The 25,688-nt window shown below is 31.3% G+C and overlaps 3 protein-coding genes across 12 annotated transcripts; 1 reads left to right on the top strand and 2 right to left on the bottom strand.

Annotated features, from left to right (window-relative positions):
- Positions 1-290: 290 nt before the first annotated feature.
- Positions 291-1,331, top strand: LOC145959334 (SNAPIN protein homolog). The gene is made up of 3 exons (XM_083078093.1): positions 291-452; positions 528-745; positions 1,116-1,331. Exons 2-3 carry the CDS (start codon positions 588-590, stop codon positions 1,312-1,314), a joined length of 357 nt encoding a protein of 118 aa, XP_082934219.1. The 5' UTR covers positions 291-452; positions 528-587; the 3' UTR covers positions 1,315-1,331.
- On the bottom strand, positions 486-11,733 carry Dare (NADPH:adrenodoxin oxidoreductase, mitochondrial). Of its 9 annotated transcripts, none has more exons than XM_083078086.1 (6): positions 11,459-11,722; positions 3,635-3,808; positions 3,410-3,566; positions 2,587-3,258; positions 2,107-2,264; positions 486-2,015 (listed from the first exon to the last, which is right to left on the bottom strand). In XM_083078086.1, the coding sequence occupies exons 1-6, from the start codon at positions 11,567-11,569 to the stop codon at positions 1,848-1,850; spliced, it is 1,440 nt and encodes a 479-aa protein (XP_082934212.1). In that variant the 5' UTR covers positions 11,570-11,722; the 3' UTR covers positions 486-1,847. The 9 variants fall into 9 exon arrangements, 7 of the variants coding, with proteins under 7 accessions (XP_082934212.1, XP_082934217.1, XP_082934216.1 ...); XM_083078091.1 differs by lacking the exon at positions 11,459-11,722 and adding an exon at positions 5,079-5,217; XM_083078090.1 differs by lacking the exon at positions 11,459-11,722 and adding an exon at positions 4,313-4,460.
- Positions 11,734-14,367: 2,634 nt separating this feature from the next.
- On the bottom strand, positions 14,368-25,316 carry Gasp (Chitin binding Peritrophin-A domain-containing protein Gasp). Of its 2 annotated transcripts, none has more exons than XM_083078085.1 (4): positions 25,150-25,316; positions 21,227-21,628; positions 20,048-20,261; positions 14,368-14,842 (listed from the first exon to the last, which is right to left on the bottom strand). In XM_083078085.1, the coding sequence occupies exons 1-4, from the start codon at positions 25,187-25,189 to the stop codon at positions 14,782-14,784; spliced, it is 717 nt and encodes a 238-aa protein (XP_082934211.1). In that variant the 5' UTR covers positions 25,190-25,316; the 3' UTR covers positions 14,368-14,781. The 2 variants fall into 2 exon arrangements, with proteins under 2 accessions (XP_082934211.1, XP_082934209.1); XM_083078083.1 differs by lacking the exon at positions 14,368-14,842 and adding an exon at positions 15,892-18,190 and having other exon boundaries at positions 25,150-25,315.
- Positions 25,317-25,688: the final 372 nt, after the last annotated feature.

Genomic DNA, 25,688 nt, shown 5'->3' with positions numbered 1-25,688 from the left:
GTGAAAATTTCGATTAAGAAACGTCGTCATGGTCATCGTCAACTCCTCTTAACGTAACAAAGAATATACAGAAATACGTTTCCAACGTCTGCCACAAGAATGCGCTAGCAGTGATTCACGCGACGCAGCGTTAGTAGCGCTCTGTGGCGTTAAGGGCTTGAGCAGAATGGCTGCCTTATAATTTTAAGACTATGTTTTATGCCTTAGGTCTTTGTCTTAAGTAACGCACAATACTGTGTGTTATGTCCCGAGTCTTATGTATACGCGAACGTTTGTAAGAAATAAACGTTCGCGTATACATAAGACTCGAGACATAACACACAGTATTGTGCGTTACCTAAGACAAAGACCTAAGGCATAAAACATAGTCTTAAAATCTTAAGGCAGCCATTCTGCTCAGGCCCTAACGGTGCTTATAAATATGTTGTAAAAGGTTAAGTGTGTCACTTCAGGTAATTATATAAAATAATAATATACATATAACATTTATATATTTAGATTAGATTGTATCTATATTATTATTTCAGATTATATATATATATATATATCAAGAGACACGGTAGTGTCTACTTCACTACAGCTATAACATGGACTATAACGTGGACACAGCGAGTGACAATACATCTATCGACGACAAGATAGATGACTTTTGCGAAAATCCGACGCGGGATGCATTAACGGAAGGTCTTATGAGTCTCTTGAAACCTATGGTGGCTCAACTGGACGAGAGAATTCGCGCCACAAGGTGACGTCAAGTTTTCTGTTCAGCGTGCATGCAATAATAGTAACATTTATTTTTCGCGTTTCTTCTTGCAAATTTACATATATTTATTATTCTTATATTTCTTTCACAGTACGTACTATTTATTGCAAAATATATGTTTATTCATCGAATTGTAACGATAAAAAATTGCGATTTACTTACACAAGCAACATATATATCTTATTGTTACCTATTTTACAAGAATTCTTGAGCATTTTGAAAATCATTTTCAATTTTCATATATAATTATTGGAATGTTATAAAAAATTGTGCTTCTATCATGTACTACAAGTTGCGTACAAAAGTTGCGAAGAGTATTATTTTTTATGCATAACTATTCTCTTTGTTATAGGATATGTCAAATAGAGCTGAAGCAACGGATTGAATCCTTAACAGAGGAACTTCAGAGAATTAACGACACACTACAATATCCGCTAGAGACAGATTCTTATGTAAAGAAACTTATTAATGTTAAGCACAAAATTACTATTGTTAGCAACATCTTACAAACCACTCAAGTACTTATTGACACTTCATTGCTAAAAATATAGTTCTCGATATATTTTAATATTGATTATTTAATATTAACCAATAGTTGAGACCACCAAAATAATTTCCGTTATTTTAGAGCTTCTTAACTTATATAACAATTTTTTTTGTATCATCAAAATATTACATATCGCTCGTATCTTATACGCAATTCTTTTTTATAAAAATATTACTTATTATTATTACATTCTTATAGGGCACACACAATCGATAATTGTATGTGTGACATATTGTTGCAAGATGTGAAAATCTCCCATACGATTATATCGCGGGATTTAGGAGAATTGTGAATTTATTTTAAGAAGACATCTTTCTTACCATATTATGATAGGATACGACTGCACGCAATCCGCATTTTAATGCAATGTATATACAAATGTATATACACTTTCATTTTAAAAAATTATACATATATACAAGCGCATATTACTATGTAATGTGGTAAAAAAATTGATATATGAAATAAGATACATATAAGTACAGCGAAATTGTTACGTTAAAAAAGATTTCTAAAATATAAATATTTAAAAAACCTTCAGCATGAGTCCTCATCCTCGGTGGGGACATCTTCACGGTGTTGTTTCGGATTCCATCGACGCCAAAGTAATTCTCTCACTGTAAATTCAGAGAGTATTTCGGGGCTAGTTGCACTGATGTCCTGAGGCACTGATGATGGCCATAAAACTTGCGCGAAGAGTATCTCCTATAGTCCAAACAAGTCAATAATAGTTAATAATATATAAAAGATTGTATTTATATTTTAAATTATTACATAAATATGCAATTGTTTATACCTTGGCAGCAGTTTCAGAGAGCCTTTGCAATCCAAACAAACTGTCCCACGTGGATCGCGTGGACAAAGTAGACTCTATAACTAAGGAATCTGCATCTACTACTTCGACTATGACAATATAAGATGCATGAAAAAAAGGTGGTCCTTCTTTATAGAGCACTAAAAAATTTAAAAGTATGTTAAATAATATAATAATAATGTAAAATAAACAAAATTTTCTTTTTCTGAGATATATATACACATAAGTATGTGTGAATAAAAAATCTTTCAAAAAAAAAATAATTGTAAAAATATTTCTAACTAACTCAAATTATTCACTATTTTTCTGATAATATAAAAATGATTAAAAAAATTTTTTACAAGAAAAATATAAAAAATCAAGGTGTAACTTTATACATATATGATATTTTTAAGTATGGGAAGAATAAAATATTCAATAAGATATTTTCAAAAAATGAATACTCAAACAACGAATACTAACAAAAGTCGCCACCGTATTTCAGGCCGGGCTTCACCACCCATCCTTTACTTCTGTAATAATGATAAACTACATATTTTTGTAAGAAATCTGGCTTTTCCTTGCAAAAGTACAACCATGCATTATTGATGTCCAACAGACTGCCATCAAAGTGAACCACTTGGAGGCAACCTAAACCAAAAAGGAGAAAAAAAGTCTCTTCGAAAGTGAGATGCAGAGCCTCTCGAATGGGGAAACCTTCGTTTTCGATTCTCGGCTTAATATTTTTTAAATAGTTTTCAGTATCTGAATCACTGTCTGGTAAAACCAATAGCTTTCCATGCTGATTATCATCTTCACTCGCGCAGTCACTCTTGAAATCGTAATAATTTAATTCGCAAACTTCTTCCTCCTCTTTTTTTTCCTCTGAGAAATTCTCATCATCGTGAGTTTTTGGTGGACTTTTAATATTGTCAGATTCTTGATTATTAATGATACATACATCATCTTCTTCTGCAGAATCTAAAACAACTTCATCAATTTCTATGTCATTTGTGACTTCGTTTCTTTGTTTCGTGTTGTTTATTTTGTTATGTTTCTCATTGCAATTCAATGGAATCTCAATGACGTCTCCAATATTCTCTGTTTTGCTATCCAAGACATTTTCTTCTTCACATTCAGCACTTGTTTTAGCATCTGCAATATCACAGACTTTCATTGTAAGTTAATAATATATTATTTTTATTTTATTTTATATTTATTTAAGAATGATTTTTATTATATTAATAAATGATAAATAAAACAATTCATTAATATTTTATATATCATGATATACTGTCTATTGTACCTTCAAAATTGGAAGAGACAGAATTCAATTCCTTAACTTCTTTCAACCATTCTTGTCTACGAAGCCACTGTCTGTTCCGAACAACTGGTGGTGCTCCGTATCTTGCTTTACCAAATGATGGATAACTGCGTGACAATGATCCTTTACCAAAAAATCCCTGCAGATAAAAATATTTATTCCTTATTGCCACTTATGTCAAAAATTAATTTTAAAACTTGTCCTCACCATAGAATGCACTGCATTGATCTCCTCAGGTTCAATTATGCATGATCCTACATCTGTGAGATGTGCAGTATACACTGGCCATTCTTGCGTTTCATTCAAAGGAATGGGAAATGGACACTGTGGCTTCAATTTTATTTTTCTTTTCTTTCTTGGTTCTCTTAAATTCATGTTCAGCTAAATAATATCAATAAATAAGAATATAAAATTTTATATATATTTGTTATAACATCTAAATGTATCATGCAGTGTCTATTAGAATGAATCCTAAAATCTTGAGTATATACAATGTTTTATTGATTCTTATTAAAATTAAAATTCAATTCAATGAAAATTCAAATTAAATTTGTATTAAGAATCAAGATTGTAATTTTTTAAGGAGATTTTAGTTACAATTATAAATAACATTTGTTAGTATTATAATATGTATAATAGAGATAGATAAAGTAAAAAAATTAATTTACGTATGTGCTTACAAAAAAAATCGAAAATTATACAAATACACAATTTTAGTACTAAACACATCAATTATAGTTTCTCTTGTATGCAGAGACATATTATTTAACCTATAAAAATAGATATTCATTTCTTTGTATACAGAATTTTTTATATAAAAACTTAAAATAAATTTTAAGCACAATATAAAACGAAGAAAATGTGTTTCCCTATATAAAAACTTACATTTGTATTATTTGTTATATCAGTTATTAAAAGTCATATATCGTTTTAAATGACCGCTACTGATTTCATTCAGGATTGATTGTTGTTTAGGTCAAGTTAGGTCAGGTCAGGTTAGATAAGTTAGGTGACATGACATAAAACACATGTATACTAACATTTAATTGTATCATTAATAGAATTTGTTTTCAATCCATTTACACATCTATTTTCAACTTATAGTCATAACAATAATTTATAGTAATAACAATAATAGAAGCGCAATTTTAATGTAAATATAATTTGGAATTTTTTCCTTTCTTTGATCACACATGATTTATCCTTTTATATCCCATTAAAATATATATAAAAGAAAATATACATGTTTCATTATATTATATGAAATAATTCGTATTTTTCATAAAAATCGAAAGATTCAGCACAATTTTAGTAGAGATTTATTATGCAGAAGTAGTTTCAAATTAAGATTATTGAAATTGATTTTCTCAAATCTTAAATCGATTGTATCCTTTACAATATCAATTGTACAGTTAGGCCTATATAATTTTTATTATATCGGCTCTTCCAAAATATGAACACAAAAATTAGGCACATGAAAGAAATATTTTAACACGTTTCAGAAAATAAAAGCTTGACATATAAAAGAAATGTCTTAATCTTTTAGACAATCTAGGCATGAAAAACGTATTTTTTATATAAATATACATATATTTGTGTATAATTTTCGATTTTTTATAAGTGCATACAATAAAAAACAGGTTTTTCATACTTAATTTTTTAAAACATCCTTTATTTTTCTAGTTGTTCACTTTGCAGCAATGTTAAGCATTTCCGTCACATCCACAATCTTTTCCCGCGGTTTTCCCAATTGTTTACCACGGTCTTGTTCAACACGATCAATCTTTTGCCAGTCCTCATAAGATACGATCTGGATTCCTTTGGCATTCAAGATATCGCACACACCGTTTGAACCCGCTTTATTCTCAGTCGAGGACGCCAGTTCTTTGCACACCAAACTACCGACTTGAAAAGCGTTCGTCATAGTTGATAAAATAACGCCGACCGGTCCAGTGGCTGCCCATCCAGCGCTGTAGAGATTGGCGTCGACCTTACCGTCCTTATTCACCACACGTCCTTTCTTTCCATCAAATGGAATCGAACTATCTATTTGAACGGACTTGTAACCGATGCTACGCACAGCCAAACCACATGAGATCGTCTCGAATTCGTTGGTGGCTTCGGCCACCTGATCTTGAAATGCATCTCCTCGCAGACGATTCACTGCGAATCTGATGCTCCGTAAATCATCACCGCCATGGAATTCGACGGGACCTCGCAGAAAGATCGTATTTAGCTCTTTGGCGTGCGTCGAGTCGCTCACAGATTCTTCTAAAGATTTCAACATGAGCTCCGTGAGTCGTTTTCGCGGTCTAGCTAATGTTGGCACAATATCTCGTACACCTGTAAAGTCTTGCAGTCGCCAGAGATTTTTGCAGTTCTCCAACTTGAGGAGTTCGCGTAGTTCCGCGATCGTGAAAGCGGTCTGCAAAGGTCCTCTGCGTCCAACCATAGAGACTTTTCGCACTCTACTATGAGATAAACGTTCCAGGGCGAACGATGTGATGTCAGTGTTCTGAAATAATCGAAAGAGATCAGAGATGGTTTCACATATTTCAAATTAAAAATTAATTCCATTTTGTAATAGATAAAATTATTTGAAGATTTAGTTTTAAAATCTATAGTATATTCGATTTTAGAATCTTTTTTTGATTATAAATCCTAATTATTTATAAAAGTTTTAATTTAACAATAAATCATTAATTAGGAATCGAGAGTTACCTTAAGTTTATCGATAGGTGTTAAAAGAATTCTCGTGATATCTATAGCTACGTTGCCTTGACCTAGGACAACTACTTCCTCCATGTCTAAATTAATGTCCAGGTCCTTGTCAGCTGGAATTCCATTGTACCAACCAACGAAACGTCGACCTGATATCACATTGTTTAAGTGTTCACCTGGTATATTGAGCAGTCGGTCTTTTTGGGCGCCATAAGTCTAGGACAAGAATAAAAAAACAACTATTAATTAAACAAAAATATTATATGTTTACTTCTCATTACATAATTAACAAATATAGTTTAAGTATTACATACCAATAATATGGCATGATAAAAATTACGTAATTGATCAATAGTAACATCCGTGCCAACATTAACGTTGCCTAGAAATTGAACACGTGGATTGGTCGCGGTTTTATGGAACGTATTGATGACATTTTTCACTTCTGGATGATCCGGAGCAACCCCGAAGCGCACCAGACCGAAGGGAACAGGTAGCTTCTCCAATATATCGACTTTCACATCGCCAGAACTCTATCAATCACAATTTGATATAAATATTTCATGTTATTTTATTTTTCGTGAAATATTTAGAATTTAATAAATTTATTTTTTTAATAATTTATATCTATATTACTATTGATTGTAATTAGTCTCTATTGCTATTACCTTTAATAACTGTTGGGCTGCATAAAAACCTGCCGGACCTGAACCGACAATGCATACCTTCGGCATGTGCTGTCCGGTGGACAGGAAACGAGTACAGTTCCTGATAAGGTAGCATTTCATCTTAACGTGTGATGACGTCGATCTAAAACGTGGCACGTGGATTTTTTATAGTTACAATACGCCTTCGAAAAGATCTCGCCGACACCTCGCACAACGCCGTTTCGTTATTCCAACGAAGAAATCCTTTCCTAGAAAGCGAAATCTCGGTCTACGCATCGAACGTGATCCCAAAACATCGATTATCTGTTGTTACAAAACAAATCTGACCCACAAGTGTCGACCTTGAATCTGGAATTATTTATTAACCCGTGTTATTTATTATTAAGTTATTATCGTGCAAAAATATCAAGTATGAAAAATTACACGAGAATTAGATTCTTTCATTCATATATCGAGATTTGGACATTATTTTTTACCCTTATTTAAAAAATATTAAAGCTATTATAATTTTAATTAATATAAGATCTTTATAAACTGTACAAAAAAATTTAGGCATTGTTTTTTCGCTATGATTTGTTACAAGAAAATGGAAAATATTTATTAAGATTATTTAAAAATAAAGATAAAATACATAAGAAGAATTTTTCTATACTTTTCTAAAAAAAGGATAAAAGAAACGTTTCTCATTTTTAGTCTCTGATATAAGTATATAATTACCATTTGTCTTACTTGCCCATGCATGCAATCATTTTTTCATTAACGAAAAATTTCGTTTTACATTGCATATTTTACAAAGCTTTGCACATGTATGTTTTACCCATAATAAGGAAATATTTGCAATATAAACGATATTTATAGAAAGAGAGAAAGATTTACAATATTATTTACAATTATCTTCAAGTATATATAGTTTTAATTATAAATAAATTTATATTTATAATTATACAATCACATCATGTATATAGAATTTCTGACGTGATGAGCGTATTCTTTAATCATCAGGTGATTAAGTTGAATTATCATGGGAAACTGGTCACATTCTAGAAAAAAATTGAGTCGTAAATACCGGATGTGCGTTAATAATAAGTATAAATAAGTGTATTTGATGCGATTGACAATATTCTTTATTAAAGATCGAAATGATTTCTCGTTAACAAAAAAGTTAAATAACTGTTAAAATCTGAAAACTAAATATATTTAAAAAATGCAAAAGCTTTAATAAAGAATTGAAGATTAAAAATATTGACACCAAATTTATTATATACATATTTACATATTTTTTTTAAATTTGACAGGTAAAATTGTCATTAAATTTTGTTAGAGAAGATAATGATCATTTTCAGATTTTTAATCTAAAATATAGAGGAATATTGCCCTGTCTATCAATGTACTTATTATCATTTTATAAAACTTTTATAAAAATGTATTTATTATCATTTTATAAAACTTGATAAGAATTTATATTTATATACACTAACACAGAAAATTAATGAAATTGATTTGTTCTCTTTTCTGTTTGTTATTATATATAAATCTTACCATATAAAATTGTTATAGGTATTATCGACCAGATTATCATATTATCTTTGCGTGCATTTTGTGACGCGGTAAATATTTCGCGCAAATCATTAAATGCTTTGTCATTACGCTTATAAGTCTCCAATTTTATGCGATAGCCTTTGTTATCACAAATATCTACAGTGATCTTATCGAAGAAACCACTCAGGAGATGTAAAAGACCGACGTTCAACTGCGTCAGCAAAGAGTAGCCGACGAGAATGAGTGTTTGTCCGATTCGGAGCTTCTCTAATCGATCGTAAATTTCAGCAATCGTCCGATGACTATCGTAATCGCGGACGAATTGGAAGCTCAGTATCTCGTGAAGTGGATCAATGTGTTGTGTCTGCTCTCTTGTAATTTCTGCAGATGGGAAACATACGGTAGAACATGTGTCTCGTACTATATCGTCAATCTTGTTTAATATCTGATGAATTCTCGAGTCACAAAAGTGCGAGCTGCAGACTTTGTTAAAAGCTCTTCCTATTTGTATCTCTACAGTTTCCGGTGCCCGTAAATGCCACTACAAAAGGAAAATAATCACGTTGTAGATGGACCATTATTCTTTTCTTTTCAGAAAATAAAAATTTTTCATTTGTTTAAACAATAACTTACACACTCCTTAATTATTCCCTCACACACAATAAACATAATTGTGATATAATTAGAATAAAATTAAGATTATTGTAAAATTAAGATACATATTTTGTAGATCGTTGTTTCTTTCAATTGCTGGGTTTAATTTTCGAAAATATTATGGAAGACGAAATTTTTTTAGTTTGTCGCAAATTGTGAGATACATGGCTTTTTCCAATTTATACAGAAATACGCAGTTAAAAAGCTTGCTTACAGTGTAAGATTTTTCTGCTGGCGATTCGATCTCCATCACTTCGTTACATATCTGCGATAAGTGTTCTCGCGGTTCTAAATCTTGCTTCTTGCAACGCTCGTTGTAAGAATCGACACGCCATTTTTTATTCGTAAAGCTATTGCTGCTCTTCTCTAATACTTCCCGGCCGACTATCTCATTCCCGGGATCTATTCGACTCAATCTGCAATTCCTGAGATATTTATTAGCAACAATTCGCCTGACATGTTTCAATGTGAAAAGGATATCGTTGTATTTTTCTGTACGAAACATACTTATGTTATCTTCTATGACTTGGCACTGATGACGCTTAAAGAACTCGCTGCACTCCTCGAGTCTTCGCAGAAAGTCATCTGGAATATCCCGCGGATTAAACATTGCTTTTGCAGGCGACCCGTTGCCGCAGTGCCGTCTGAGAATATTCAAATACGGTGCTACGTAATCTCTACCCTTGAAATTTACGCAGACGACATACATTTCTGAATTTCCAGCTTTGCTGGACGCTGGCTTTGTGACAGTGACTCGATGGAAGATGCAGGATAGCAGATACATCAAGCATACGGACTGATGCTCGAACAGGGTGAAGAGTTTCAGGAGAAAATTGCCCCCTTTCTCCAAGAGATGCATACAAGCCACCGTTTCACACAAGTGCAACTGAGCTACAGCGCTTTCTTGCTCTCCTGGCACGTCTGTGCAATCTACACTTCCATCTGCGGTGACCAGCAGAATTCGTTCCTTCTCATTCAAGAGTTTGCATCTCTCTATGAGAATGTCTAGATTTCTAAGATCCATGATATCACCCGTATTATCGACGCCAAAGCACCAATGCTTTAGAGTGTGCCTGATGAACCTGTCATCGGCGACCATCCTGTCATACGAATTTCCCTCGCAGTAAGGATTCAATGTGGTTGCCAACCAATTCCATCGCACATTGGGCGCGTTCGTTTTCAACCAGTGATTCAGAGCAGCCACAAAGGCACCTGGTGCTTCGCACAGATGCACGGAAGTGAAGTTCTTACCGTTTTCTTCGCGATGAATCTCGTTTAACGGGACTAGAAAAAAGTTGGAAGCGATCTCGTAGAATTTACACCACGCTTGAGTCACAAGCTCTGCTTGTATGTTCTTTTTCACAGCGCTCACGATATCGCCTGCTTTGTTCATCTGGTTTGTATGTTGTTGCCATTCGCATAGATTAAAATTGTTGAGGCGACTCTTCATTTCGTTTAGACTATTCTTCAGCATTTGCAAGTTGTCCAGCTGCCATGGTGGCTCCTTAAACATGGACTCTGGCTCGGGTAACATATATGTTTGCGTTTGTCCTTGACTGTCCGAAATTGTGAAATACTTTTCGAACAATGTCTCGATGCTATACGTCAGCTTCGCATGGCTACTTTTATCAATTTTTTTATTTCGTAGTAGTTTTTGTTGTTTCACAACAAAACTGTTACTTTTTTCCTCCGTCATTATGTAAAATGTAAAATTAATTCAGGATTGTAGTAAAATGATTGAAAAGTACCTTTACTTTTCTCTTATAATTATATGATTTTTTACAATTCATATTCTATATCCATCTTGCGAGTTTTCATCCATTGTGTTTTTGCTTTCTTGATTCTGGAAGTTGCAGTTGTTTCATGTTTATATATCTGTTAGCATGATATCAAAGGCTGAGATATTTTCTTAAAATAACTCTGAATGTACAATATATGCGAAAGAAAACTGATTTGCATGCAAATAGTTCTATTCAAATAAAGTCACAACTTTCATAAAATTCAATATTATAATACATATGATACTAAATTTATTATATAATTGTCATAATTAATATAATTTATATATAATTACATAATTGTTATAATTAAATATATTTAATTATGCTTCTGTTACATTTTTATGTTTTCAGTGCCTAAAATAAATCTTTTATTTATTTGCGTTTCTTACACCTTATTTATTTCTTGTTATCCTTATTTAAAAACCAAATTTGTAGACTTATCTCGAGTTCAATAGCAAGAAGATACATCTCCAACAGGCAGATTTTGTGTTGAAAATAGGAAGAGAAAATAACGCACATGTAGAAAAAATGCAATTAAAAGAGATTAGTTAACAAAATCTCATTAAGATTCTTAGAAGAACCTGTTGCTTACATCGGAGGGTTATTTACGATTTTGAGGTTAGTTACGTACACCGGCGTTGCAGACAAGAAAAAAAAATACGACTCACCTCTTCGGGAAAGCACGTGTGGCTGTACAATTCGCAGAATGCTTCTCCTAAACTGAATCGAAATATTATCTCGCCTATTCTCTCGACAAACATGCAAATTTCTGCATACATATCATCTCGACACACTTGTTATTGTATACATTGGGTCTGTTCTTTTTAGCTGCACTGCTGCACTAGTGCAATAAGTTAGAAAGAGACAAACATACTTTCTTTCACTCTAAGGTCCATATTCTGAATCCTCTTTTATCGTTAAAAGTGCCTCTAAAAGTGGCTTATAAGCCTTCTGATTGGCTATAAGCCACTTTTAGAGGCACTTTTATCGATAAAAGAGGATTCAGAATATGGACCTAAGGGTACAGTCCCACGTAGAAGAAAAAGCGGAACGGAAAAGCGGAACGGAAAAGAAGTATAGTGAGGATAACCAATCAGAACGTTTCTCCAAAAGACATATCTGTTCCGATTTTAAATAACCGGGTTCCCCATGTACCGGAAAAAGCGGAAATAAGTAAGAGTAAAAAATTATTTTTTATGAATTATAGTTAACAAAAATAATCAATTTTGTAAAAAAATATCTTTTTATAATAAATGGAAAATTTCAGTGGAATATAATTTACGAAAAAACAAAGCTAATTCAGAATTATTGTAAATTTTAGGTTAGAATTTTTTCCGTTTTTGCGTAAAATATATTCCATGGGGAACCCAGTCATATAAAAGCGGAATGGAATAAAGAACTTTATAATAATATAAATTTAACAAGAGAAATATATTATTTTAGTGTAATTTTGTTTTTATATTTTGTGAAAATATAAAATTAAACTAAACTATTTATATGAAACAATGATAAAATTACATTTTATATTGTAACAAATATTTTATTCAGAATAATATATTTTCACCTAATTTAATGTTAAGTGTAATAAATTGTTACAAAATTTAATATATATATCTGAAAATAAAACACACACACACACATATTTTATATTATAATAAAAAAATTTACCGATGACATTATTATTTTATATAAAAATAAATTTATAAATTTTATTTATGAATAAGAAAGACTAGATATGCTAGGTATGTACATACATACGAGAACGCTAGGTATGATGTCTTTTGGAGAAACTCTGATTGGTTACCCCCACTATACTTCTTTTCCGTTCCGCTTTTCCGTTCCGCTTTTTCTTCTACGTGGGACTGCACCCTAACTAATTGCACTAGTGCAGTAGTGCAGCTAAAAAGAACAGGCCCATTATCGCGGCGATATTCATGAATGTCACAATCTGTGACGTCAGAGAGAGCTAGAAGACGATTGGTCAGGTTGCCGCATGCGCAGTCCTCTCGAGATGCGTTCGAAAATTTACTTGAGTGAAGTTAGACGCTCGGTCGACCAATCAGAGCAGAGGACTCTTTGCTTCATATTAGAACAGATTTTCGAGCGCATGCGCAGTCCTCCCGTGGAATCTGCAAGATGGCGTCGATAGTGCTGTTCGGGTACTTTACGTGAGTACGATATAATCGAAAATATTATCTGATTGTAATAATCGTGCGATAATCGTGTTTGATAATCCATTTCCGCAGGATATGTATGTGTCCTTTGTCCAATATTTCGCGTTTGCGCATAATTTTTTGGCGATCGACGTATTAAAATTCGAGCGACGAGATTGAGCGCGATTTTTTTCGATATAAATGTCAAATATTTGTATTATTTCTAATAATGGAATACGATAAAATTGTATTTTAATATGATTGTTATATATTTTTTCTATATTTAGCGTTTCGAATGCGAGATGCTTGTATTATTGTCGGATATCGTTTCAATTGTCGCGTTTCAAACAAAGCGTAGCGCGCTTTTGACGTGAAGGTAGAATCGATTCTTGGGAATCCGATGGCGGGAAATCGACGTTTCTCAAAATGGCGTCTCTAGTGCCGTTCGCGAATTTCAAAGTTACGTGGTAAAGTTCAAAATATCTTTCTATTTATATAATAATCGTGTTTGACATTTCACTCCTGTAGGATATATGTATCTTTCGTTTGACGTTTCACGTTTGTCATAATTGATGATGTATTGTCGTGATTGATGATGAAATTCGAGCGGCGAGCATGATTGACAAGCGCGATACTTTGAAAGATACGGAATATTTGTGACATCGAATTTCTAAAAAATATGATTCATATATTTATATTGTTAATCTATTTTTGAATGCGAAATATTGGATATCAGTTTCGATACGTTTCGATTGTAAGAAAAAAGAAATCAATTCCTCTCTCTCCTTCATGAGTTGATCCTTCGCGAAAAATTCGATAAAGTATGGCATTGATATTACGGATCGCGAGTGTTTGTAAATTGTGAAAAATTTGAAAGTATTCGAATCGTGCAAAACGATCATTATGAGAGTGCTTTTTTGGTGAAAAAATTGTGCTTCTTGGATCTCGAGAACTTCGTCGGAGAAAGAGAAGACTATCAGTGAAAGGTGTGTAAAGATTATTTCGCAATGATGTATGAATGAATCTTAATTTCAAATTCAACACGAATTTATTAAAACGAAAAAATATTAAAACAGCTAAATATTAAAATAGCATATTATTTTGTATTTAATTATATATTTTTTTACATTGTTTTATTTTATTACTAATATTCCATAATAACATCTTACTTAAAAAAATTACTTAAAAAATTTATATGTATATAATTCATATACAAAAATTATATTATTTAATTGTTCAATGAAATTTCTGTATAATAATATATAATATTTATTATTATGTATATATATATATATATATATATATATATATATACATATATATATATTTATTTATTTATATATTGAAATTATATTTATTATATAACATTATCTTAAATTATTTTATCATTGACTTCTTTTTCTTTTTTTTTCTATTATATATAAATTTATTATACAATATTATGTTTATAAAATTATATTTATGTATATGACTCTTATTATCATATAAGTACATTATTCTCGTTATTACTTAAGTTTCTTCTAAATTCGAAAAAAATTATTAAAAAATTAAGGATAACAAAAAATTGCAACATACAACACATACATTAATATATAATATTTATCTTTTTTCGATTTCTATTTGGGATTTGCCTTTGCGATTTGCAATCGATTTGATATATTTACATGGCGTTCGGATTACGAAAAATCTAATATATAATTTTATGGAACATGCATGTTTGCAGGAAACTCGTCGTGCTGCTCGATGCTGACGGAAGAACAGAGGATCTGATAGCTTCCTGTAGTGGCAGATGCGCTGATTTCATCATTGGTAAGTGCAACGTTTGCTTGTGAACGCTTCTATTTCCTGTAGCCCAGTTTGCGTAGGGCCTTCAGGTCCACGTTACCATAATAATCTTGACTGGGAAATGTATAAAAATATTGGGCGTGACTTGATCGTAACATATGATTCCTTCAATCAAAATCGCGACCTTCAGATAGGTTTAATATGATTTTAATGATATAATTAATTAAAGTTATAGGATAATAATGATTTGTATCAAATATGGATTTGCATATTGATTCTTTACAATTTCTGATAAATTCGACCTCATATATTGGAAATCCGATTGAAGGTTGTATCAGAAGAAGAAAAAAAAAATGAGTTTTGCGAAGAGAAAGCTAAGCAAATAAATTGATCTCGTCATGTTAGTCACATAAAATTTATCATGCAATTTTTCTTTGTACATCGGACAAGATTTTACAGATATTTCACTCGCGATTGTATTGTTTCTTGATAATTAAATTTAAATGAAATATGAATAAAAATATTTATACATATGCACATACATTCCTTTCATACATTTATTTATTGTTTTTTAATTGCAGTGATAAAGTTATAGAGATGTACAGGATATTTAATGTGTGTTAAAGTGCCTATTTCCAGTTTTTAACATATTGCATATGTTACGATTAAGTTATATACATTATTAGCTTTAACATGCAACAGATAAGTACATAGAATGTGTTAAGAAACTAGTAAAAACACATACTAGCACATTAGAAGAATTAAATGGAAATTAAATAAACATTAATGATTATCCATCGATAGAGATCAATTAGGGAACAGGACAAACAAATATACATTGCTTATATTTCCACCACATATTTGGTATCAAATAGCTATTTGATTTTTAATATTTACGTAAATGTAATATATATACGTAAACCGATAGTATTAAATAAGTAAGAAATTCTTATATCTTAATTTTATCATATATCATAATTTTAACATCAGATAATTAGATTTCAAAATCAAATATATATACGGTCTCTTTTAAAATATATTACATTGTATAAATATTATATATATATTAATATCTTTAAATAATTGGAATGTTATGAATGGAATTTTTTTTTAATATTAGCATTAAATATGCGATGAAAATACGAGCTAAAATCTTTGATAAATTTTCTCTTTTTTTATTGTTGTGAACTTTTCGCTTTACTTAAAAATACATGACAAACCAGCCGAATTTGCTTACATATTGACGCCAAGAGTCGGAAAAATTTCCGAATTGCAAATCGTCAATCACGCGAGTTCATAGACTCGATCTCGTACATAAAATTGAATACTTTTTGTTTTTTATTTTTTTTTAATCGTGCATTTTATAGAAATGAAAATTTTATTGAGTTTTATTTCGCATGCCATACATGTAGAAAAGTTAGTCTTTCTAATTAGTATGATTTTTACAAAACTGAATTATTTTTAAAGTTGAAAATTTTCAGGACACATATTTTATTCATTCTTTGATGTAAAAGTACATCATTTGGAAATAGATACAAATTGTACATTATTAAAAATAATCAATAAAAGAAATAATCAATATAAGATAATTTTATAAACGATGCATAATAGAATATATTTTTAAAAATTTTTGTTACGCAAAGATGTATTTCTTATTTTTAATTGTTTTATTCACGAAATTATAAATTTTTAATCTCAATTTTATGGCAAAAAGAATTGAAAAGAAGAAATAAAAAAGGAGAACATTTTTAAAGAAAGAAAAAGAAAGAAGGAAAAAGAGAATAGACTTTTACAAAAAATTGCCGATTACGATTAATATAGATTTTGAATATCAATCGTTTGAGCATTTCTCAGAAAATTTTTGCGAATAATTTACGCTGTATTTTATTATATTAATCAAAATATTATTAATATTGATTATAATAAATTATATGGCATTTGACCAAAGAAAAAATAAGTTACAATTATTTTTGTGCGCTTTATCAGTAACAATAGCAATTTGGGCGGGATTTTAATATATTTTCATGTATAAACTATATAATTATATATAATTATATATTGAAAAATTATAGGAAAAAAGAAATACAATAATACATTTTGATAGAATAAATATCTTGCCAATTTTTCTAAAAAATTGTTTTAAGAGTTGGAAAATTTTAAGAGTCGCATTATTAGGATTTTTTAATAGTAATACATGTGTTTATTACAAAATGCGATTTACAGGATGCATAAAGAGTTTTACATGATTTTATGAAATTCTCGATTACATTATTCGACGCGTTATAACCAAAAATACCTCCATTCTTTTCCTTCGATTCGAGTATAATTACAAAAGTAACGGTACGCTCTATGCATCAAGATTGCGCGATTAAGACGACGAGAAAGAATCATGCGAGAATTCTTAGACTCGACATTTATAACAGTTTAATTGTGCGCTCCTCATTCTCTCCGAATCTCGGGGATTTTGTTTCGAGATCGAGTCGTATTTTTCTGGAACGCAAAGTATAAAAACGACAAATAAATTCAGTCGCTCTTTTTAGGACGGATTTCGTTTTTTTCTCTCGGTTCTCGGCGTTGGTTACTTCCTGCCCGGAGAAATCCTTTTTACGCAATTAGAATTAGATTTTCCTTTAATTATGTATGTGTATGTATGATAGAAAAAACACAGAGATAAAGAAAGAAAGAGAGAGAAGGAAGAAGAAGAAAAAGAGAAAAAAAGAATAAGAAAAAAAGGGAAATGAAAAAAGAAATGAAAAGAGAAAAACGTACTTTGATATAATTTATTGGCGTAAAATCAGTAAATGTAAATTTAAACAATACAAAATAAATTAAAAAGGAGATAACATCAAAAGATACAAAATAAGATATAAGCTTTGCAAACGTTTTTATTATTGAATCATAGGATTAAAATGAAATTATAAACCTAAAAATTTATTTATAATTTATTATTTAAATATTGGAGTACAGTTTTGCTATTTTAGGGGAACATTTAATTATGATCTTCATTTTTAATTATGATGGGGAACATTTAATTATGATCTTCATTTAATTATGATTTAATTATGATCCTCATTATTGAAGAAATATATTTCGATTCAAGGGTATTATACCTTACAAAAAAAATCTCTACATTTTAATTCTGCACTCTAGATTTTGCACCAATAATTTGCATTAAACAATAGAATTCGTTATAATTAAACGAGGGCAACAAAGAGAAAGATAGAGAGAGAAAGAGAGAGAGAGAGAGAGAGAGAGAGAGAAAGAGAGAGATAGTGAATGAGTGAAGGAGTGAGGTAAATTAGGATTTATTCCTGGACGGGAGAGGAAGGCCTCGTAGGCCCTCCGGCCAAGGGCCTGGGTTTGAGGGGTGCCTGGTTCGGCTTTTTGTGCTCGTTCTGGATGCCGGCAAGTAACTCGCTTTTCCGGATGCTCTTCAGGTCCAGGTCGCCGTAGTAATCCTCACTGTGAAGCAGAACCGAGAAAAACCCGGAAGTCAAGACATGCTCGGTGCGCGCTACTTGACATGCTTTTGTCGTTATGCTTGCAGATGAGATACTCATGCATGCACATATAGAAAGGCTATATTTGCGTTTATTATATTGTTAGTCACAAATATTTGCAGAGTGCACGGATTTTTATTTCTTTCATTTCGAATAAGATATTGGCAGAGCAAAGTAAAGAATATTCTCGTTATCTTATTTATATGCTAAATTTCATGATTTAGTATTTCTCTGTGGATTGCCAAGCAATTAGTATAGAGTCCATGAAATCGACTTTGAATATTTACACATATCATATTTAAATCTTTATAAATATGTAAATTATAGAAAGATTCCAAATTTTTTTATGCTTTTGAAAAAACAGTAATCTGGATGTAAAGCAACTTGATATTGCAACAAAACATTAGAACGATGAGAAAGTTAACACATGTTAGAAGATCATTAACAAATGTAATACTAATGCGCTGATTAGCAGACATAATCATTTGCTAATTCATAATCATGAAAAAAAATCGACCGAGGAAAAAATCGATTCATGACGCGATTCTTTAATTTTTGTTGCACGACAGAAATTTCCCCGGTTAGATTACTTTTTATACAGCAGTTACGCAAAACGTTATTAAGTACCGCGAAATCTTGCTGCAACGCGAATATCTCTTTAATTACGGATCATCCGCGAAATGCAATTCCGCGATGTTGTGCCCGAGAGTTCTCGAACACAGTTCCATCCTCAGGGAAGCCTGAAATTTTCCCTGTCGACGACTACAATTACCGAGATAATCGAATTCGGATATTTTTATAATTATTTGTTGCATAATATATATTGCGCCCATAATTATTTGTTACACAACGCACTCCGTTATCGTTATTTTTGCACTCTTGCCGACTTTTCATAGCGCATATTTTTTCGCGACTATTCTGTTAATTCTAATAATAACTTAATCCAGCTTTCATTTTAATAGTAAAAAATAATACGAAAAATCTATTTTCCATGAGACAATTAAAAAATATGAAAATTTAATTGATTGAAGAGAAAATTACAATTTCTCTGAAAGTAAAATTTTCTGTTATTTTCTTACCAGAAAAAATTCAATTTTGAAAAAACTAAGCCAGAAAAATTTTTATTATAAGAAATTTTTCAATTTTACGAAAAATTTTTATTTTTTGTCTTATATTTTATTCTATAGTTTTTTATATTTTTATTTTATAGTTTTAAGACAGAGAAATATATAATATAATTATAATATATAATTATAATATATAATTATATATTTTTTAGGAATGTTTTTTAATTTCTTTTTGAGATTTTTTAAGTATCAATTTATGGTAATATTTTTGGATTTCATTTGTTCTTAAAACTACAATTTTTATAGTGATCGAAATTTATAAGTGAAATTTCGAATTCTTGGTCGTTAGTATTTACCTTCGTGTGAGATTAAAAATATGGAGTTTTGATAGATATGAATTATTCATTTACATTGCATTCAATCATATACTCTCGGATGACCTAGATTAGAATTAAAATGTTCAATTGAAAATGACGTAATAATTGTCTCATCGAAAATAGACTGTGCAGGAAGGAAGAAAATAGTTTTGAGGAAAGATTCTTTACAAATAGGTCAAGAATTTTTTCTAATATCTTTTAAAATAATTTTATCTTTCACAAATCTCTGAAAATTTACTTTTAATTTCTTACTATCGGGTTTATCTAAAAAATGTCTCATTTTTTGTATAGAATTCGAAATTTATCCCTTCCTGCATAATTAAATATGGTGGGCTCATGTGATAAGGTCATATATTTATATTAAAAATTGCTCACCATCCGGGAACGTCCTCGGGATCCTCGCAAGCGCCGCTACCGTCGGCGTCGCCGATCTTGAAGACGGTGCCGATCGGGCAGCCGTATTCCCTGGCGATGCCCTCGAGGCATATGTAGTACTTTCTGCAATCCTCCGGATGGGCGTGTCTGCTGAAGCTGCCGGATGCACCACTCACTTCGCCCGCGGCCGGACACGTGAAACCTCCGGCGACCTCTGCAATAAATAGGGTACAGAATGTTGAAAGAGACAGAAAAAGTAAGAGAGTGAGGAGGGGGACAAAGAGAGAAAGGCATCTCGTTTCTTTGCGTTAGTGATCGGTCTAGAGTTGGTAAGTGAAAAAAAGAATATAAGATATATAAGGTATAGGGAGAATAAAATATATATTTGAGATTTGCTATAAATAATAGTAACTCAATTGCTATAAATAATAGTAACTCAATTGTAGAAGAAAATGAACTCTCGTCTTTTACAAAATTAATATATAAATTTCAATATAATTACAATATAATTTTAATATAATTTTTAAAATAATTTTTGATATTTTTAAATTTTTAATATAAATTACAATATAACTTTTTTATGTCATAATATTTTTGAGAATATAACAAAATTATATTTTAATGAATGTATAAATAAAAAAATCAGAATAATTTGAGAAGAGAAAACGTTCGTATCTCTAAGATTGTCGATCTGTTCCATGGCGAATTATAAATTGCAAATAAAAGGAAATTAAAATCAGCAAGATCAGCGTAGGCAGGTAGAAAGGAGGTAGAAGGATTTCTAGCAGTTGTATTGTGGAAAGACTAGTTGAATGCTGTCACGTTCTACGTATGTTCTATTATCCGTATCAAATCGCGCGTAACGAGTTCCTGGGTGACTGGACCAGGAATCTGTGCAAGTTTGCATTACAATGTTCAATCCGGTATAGAATCTAACGTTAGTGGGAAAGTTAAAACTATTTAAAGGGAAAGATCGTGACACAATTTTAAGGTCTTTCTTGCAAATTTCAAACTGCAAAACTAGAAAAATCCTGAATAATACAACTATTATGCGCTAAAAAATATACTACTGTCACTTGAATGTAACAAGTTTTCGTTCAAATTTGTCTTCGGCTTGAACGATTGAAACTTTCGAACTTTAATGAATATTAATTGAGCAAGATTAGAACAATAGAATACCTTCATTTCTGCACTCGGGCACCTGGTCGGCCCACATGCACACCCTAGCCTCACGATCGTATGCCAATCCGGGGCTGCACTGATAGCGGGACGCTTCGCCGTTCCAGCAGTTCCAGAAGACGTCGCACTTCTTCTCATCGGGGAAGATGCCGTAGAGGCGGGAGCAATGAGGGGTACTGATGGGTGGCTCGAGCTGCGTGCGCTCGCCGCAGTCCACGTTGTGCAGGTAATCGCAGTTCTCGGTCAGGAACTTGTTGTCGCTGGCGTCAAACGCGAGGCCGTTTCCGCACGTCTTCAGCTCCGCCACGTTGTTGTCGCATTTCCAATATTTATCGCACGATATATGGTGAGGATAGAACCCGAAGTCGTCCGGGCATTTGAAAGATTCCTGACCGCTCGTTCCTGAAATCATCGAGTAAAGATTGTAGGTGGTGGGAAATTTACATAATAAATTTGAATTTAAAATTTTTTGGGCAATTCTGACTTTTTCCTAAATTAGGTTTTTATGAATAATTTGATTTTGAAAAAAGTCTTATCATAGAGGATTTTTTTTTAATTACAATATTTTTTTAAGTATTTAATTCAATTTAATTTTATACATGTGTGTCTTATATTTAGCTTTTATAATAATTATATAAAATAATTACATAACATAAATAACATATAATAATTATATAAAATAAAGAAAATACATAATAAATTAAAAAATAAAAAATAAATTATAAAATAAATAATAAATAAATTTTGCTATTAAAATAAAATTACGAATAACTAGTAACAATAAATTAAATTTTGATTAATTGGTATTTTGAACAAAAAATTCTAGTTTTTAAATGTTTCTCATATTAAAAAAAACTGTAAGAATAATTAATTTCTTGAAAAGTCGGCCATGTTTTTCAAAGAATAAACAAACAAAATATATAATAGTTACATTTTTCTTTCAAGTTCGAGGAAATGATAGAAAATATTGCAAAAGAGAACTATTCACTATGGAATTAGAAAGAATACTATTTTTGCTTTCAAATCCGCATTTTGCTACATCGAATTCCTCGAATTGCGGTTGAACAACCCCGGTTTTAGCTAGATACCACCGTTCTCCGTAGGAAATTACAGGCTAAAATTAACTGTCGACCGCGAGAGAACCTTCCATTCCGGGATTTCTTTTTCCCGTTCTCTCCTTTAAATAGCAATGAAAAATGACACGCGAGCAGCAAAAGATCGGTCGATGTTATTGCAAGAAATTAAGAAAAAATAAGGAGTAGATAAATAAAGTCTCCTCGTCATCCCTCTTTTTCGCGCGTCACCGATCCACATTAATTGTGCATCTTTTTCTGTCTTTCTCTCTCGCGGACGCACATGACATATGACGCTTGAATAAGTTAAAATGTCTTATGTAAGGGGCAATACGGGACGGTAACTTTCGCCGGGCGCTTTCACTTTGGGCCCGTGGCCAGACCCGGCTGCGGCCTCTCGTAACTGGGCCCTCCCAGCATCCCGTTCACCCGGTTCGCGTCCCAAGCCGCAGCAGCGAGTCTGTATTTGAGTGTATTCATGTCTGTGTGCATGGAACCAGCTGTATTCACTTTCGTTTTCCATGGGACCGGTCCCACCACCGAAAGCGACTTTGAAATATTCATCGACCAGAAGACTGCAAATCATGGTGCCTCCCTTCTCGCCCCGGGTTTTATTTGCGTTCGACTTCTTTTGGAAAATACGCGACATTAGATTCTTATGTAATTACTTGTTTGTAATAAAGATTATGTAAAGTCGAGAAATACGTATAGAAATAATTGGTATCAAAAAATATGAAAGTTTTACGATTAGACCGATTAGAATTATTTAATTATGCTTAATGATACTGATTAAGATAATATTGAATTTTATTTTTGTTTTATAATATATCGCAAATGTTTTTTATAAAAAAAAACGTGAGAATAATTAATAATTAATAGTCTCTTGAAACGGCAGCTATGTTTTTCAGAAAATAAACAAAAAATGCTTAGATAGCTACATTTTTTCTTTGAATCGGATATGATAGAAAATGTATGTTCATAAAATAAAATATATCACGTAAAGTTATATCACATATATAAGATGATATATCTTTATGCATTTTTATAAAAAATATTATATTTAAATTTCTTTGAAAAATTTCTGAAAGACATTTTAAAGATTTTTTAGTTTTTTGTTAATTCTTAATGATTATATGATATATTCTCTCTGTCGATGAAATTAATTGATGAAAAATTTTTTATAGATATATAAGAATCGAATACATTGTATATAATAATCAATTATGTGTTTGAATTGTGTATAGTAAATGTTTTACATATAACATATATTTATATATTATATGAAAGAAGATTTCTCTCTAAAAGATATGAAATTTTAATATATAAATTTCTTTACAATCTTCTATTTTCATTGAAAATAGCGTATTCTTCCTTTAACATAATTATTCAATTTAAACGGCATAAAAATTGTCTTTTTATCTTTTTATACCACAAGTTTGTGAATTTTTTACATTTCTTAATTAAACTGAATATTAATATTCTTTTAATTATCTTCATTAACAAAATTCTTGATTAAAACAATATTTTCATATTTTCATCATTATCATTATTTTCTCATTAAAAATTCGATTCTTCCTTCAAATTTTTCGCGCGATTAGTCATGCGTGTGTAAAATTCGATTATGCTATGAGTTTATGTTATGGGAAAATATTAGCATAATTTTCGACGAATTGCATCCTTGAACCTTCCTTTGATGAAGAGTGAATAAAAAGAAGGGTCAAGATCTGGGCCAAGGTTATACCGCGACGACGAGAAAGCATGACGAAAATTTTTAGGCCAGAGGCAGATTTTAATCATCTCGTTACTTAATTAACGCGGTTGCAAAGAAGTTGCTGTGTTGGAAAATTTTTTATCATTCTTAGAGATAATTAAAGAATGCACGATTTTATCTAGAAATATCAAATTTTAACATTTTTAAGATAAATGCAATATCATTTAATTTATAAAAAAGGAAGAAAATATTGAAACATAATTTTATAAAAAAATATTGGAATATTAAACTATTAGAAAATATTTTTTACGTGATTTTGAAAAGAATAATGATACTCAATTATGAAGATGCTATGTGCAACAACTATAGTTTTATATCAATAATAATTATCGTCTATGAAATCTATTAATTATTTTTCTGTACCCTTAAAACACACATAAATAAAGAATTAACGTATTATTGACGCAATATGTTATAAACGCAAGTATAGAAGATTTTTTTTAAGATTAGAATATTTCTCTTTTAATACGACACAATCGAAAAAATGGAAACATCGAAAAAAAATTGTATCTATATAAAAATATATTATTTTAACTTAAAAAGCACATTTTCATATAATCTTTATCTTTGAACTCTCTATTAAGAAAAATATATCTATTTTAAAGCTTTTCTTTTTAAGAAATATGCGATTACACTAACAATTTCATCAATGTTAAACGATATTTAAATGCGATTTAAAAAATTATATTACATTTAACTATAAAAAGTGATAGAAAGTGATTCATGATATTTTATTTATAAATTAAAAATTTGCACATGTGCAACTGCGCGAAGATGAATCGAATCGCGATCGAAATTTCGAAAGTCCAAGAATTATCTCCGCGGATCCTTCGGCGATCCCCGGCGAGATTCTGGCGCAGGGGGACTCGGTCTCCATTAAATCCTGCTCACGACGCACTGCTCTACTCTACACACGCGATATGATCACACACTGATGATGAGATCCCGTCCACTTTCCATTCATTTCGTTCCAAGTCGAACATCGCATCTCACTCGCGACCTTCTGCATTAAATCGGCCCAGTTTAACTTCACCACCCTTGTTGCGCCTTCAACGGTGAGTAGGTTTTTATTTACGTACCGGCGATCAGTATGGCGGCTATTACGAAGTACGTCCTCATGGTTCAACGAAAAGGTCGACTACGGAGGTGAACGAAAAATTAACGAGAAAAAAAAAGATCTACAGGCACACTTTTAAAGACACCGCCTCCGCTTCGTCGAGAGACAGAACTCTGTGTTTGGGCCCTGTCGTTCGCCACCTTTATATAAGTCATTGGTCACGTGTCTATATTCCTCTCCCCCCTTCTGTAGTTACCACTACCTTCTTCGGGCACTTCGAGAAAAGGTGCACCTCTCTACTTTTCTCGTATTTCTCTGTCTCCTTTCTCTCTCTCTCTCTCTCTGGAATTTTCTGTCTTTTTCCCCTTTATGATGTTATCCCCTCTTTCGCTCTCTTCTTCTTTCTCTATGTTACGAGGCAATGAAATTCCACACTGGGTATTCGATATGTTTCTATTCTTGTCAGTCTCGATTGTTCTATTCAAATTCTTGAATGAAGGAATTCATCGCATGAAAAAGAGCGTGATTATAATAACGATATTTCCAGAGAAAATAGGTTTC

Source organism: Camponotus vicinus, unplaced genomic scaffold (assembly GCF_025532165.1).
Source record: "Camponotus vicinus isolate PSW18456_S1 unplaced genomic scaffold, iyCamVici1.0 SCAF_1, whole genome shotgun sequence".
Classification (NCBI taxonomy): Eukaryota; Metazoa; Arthropoda; class Insecta; order Hymenoptera; family Formicidae; genus Camponotus; species Camponotus vicinus.
Note: the sequence above shows the minus strand (reverse complement) of the source record. Positions and strands in the feature narration are given on the sequence as shown.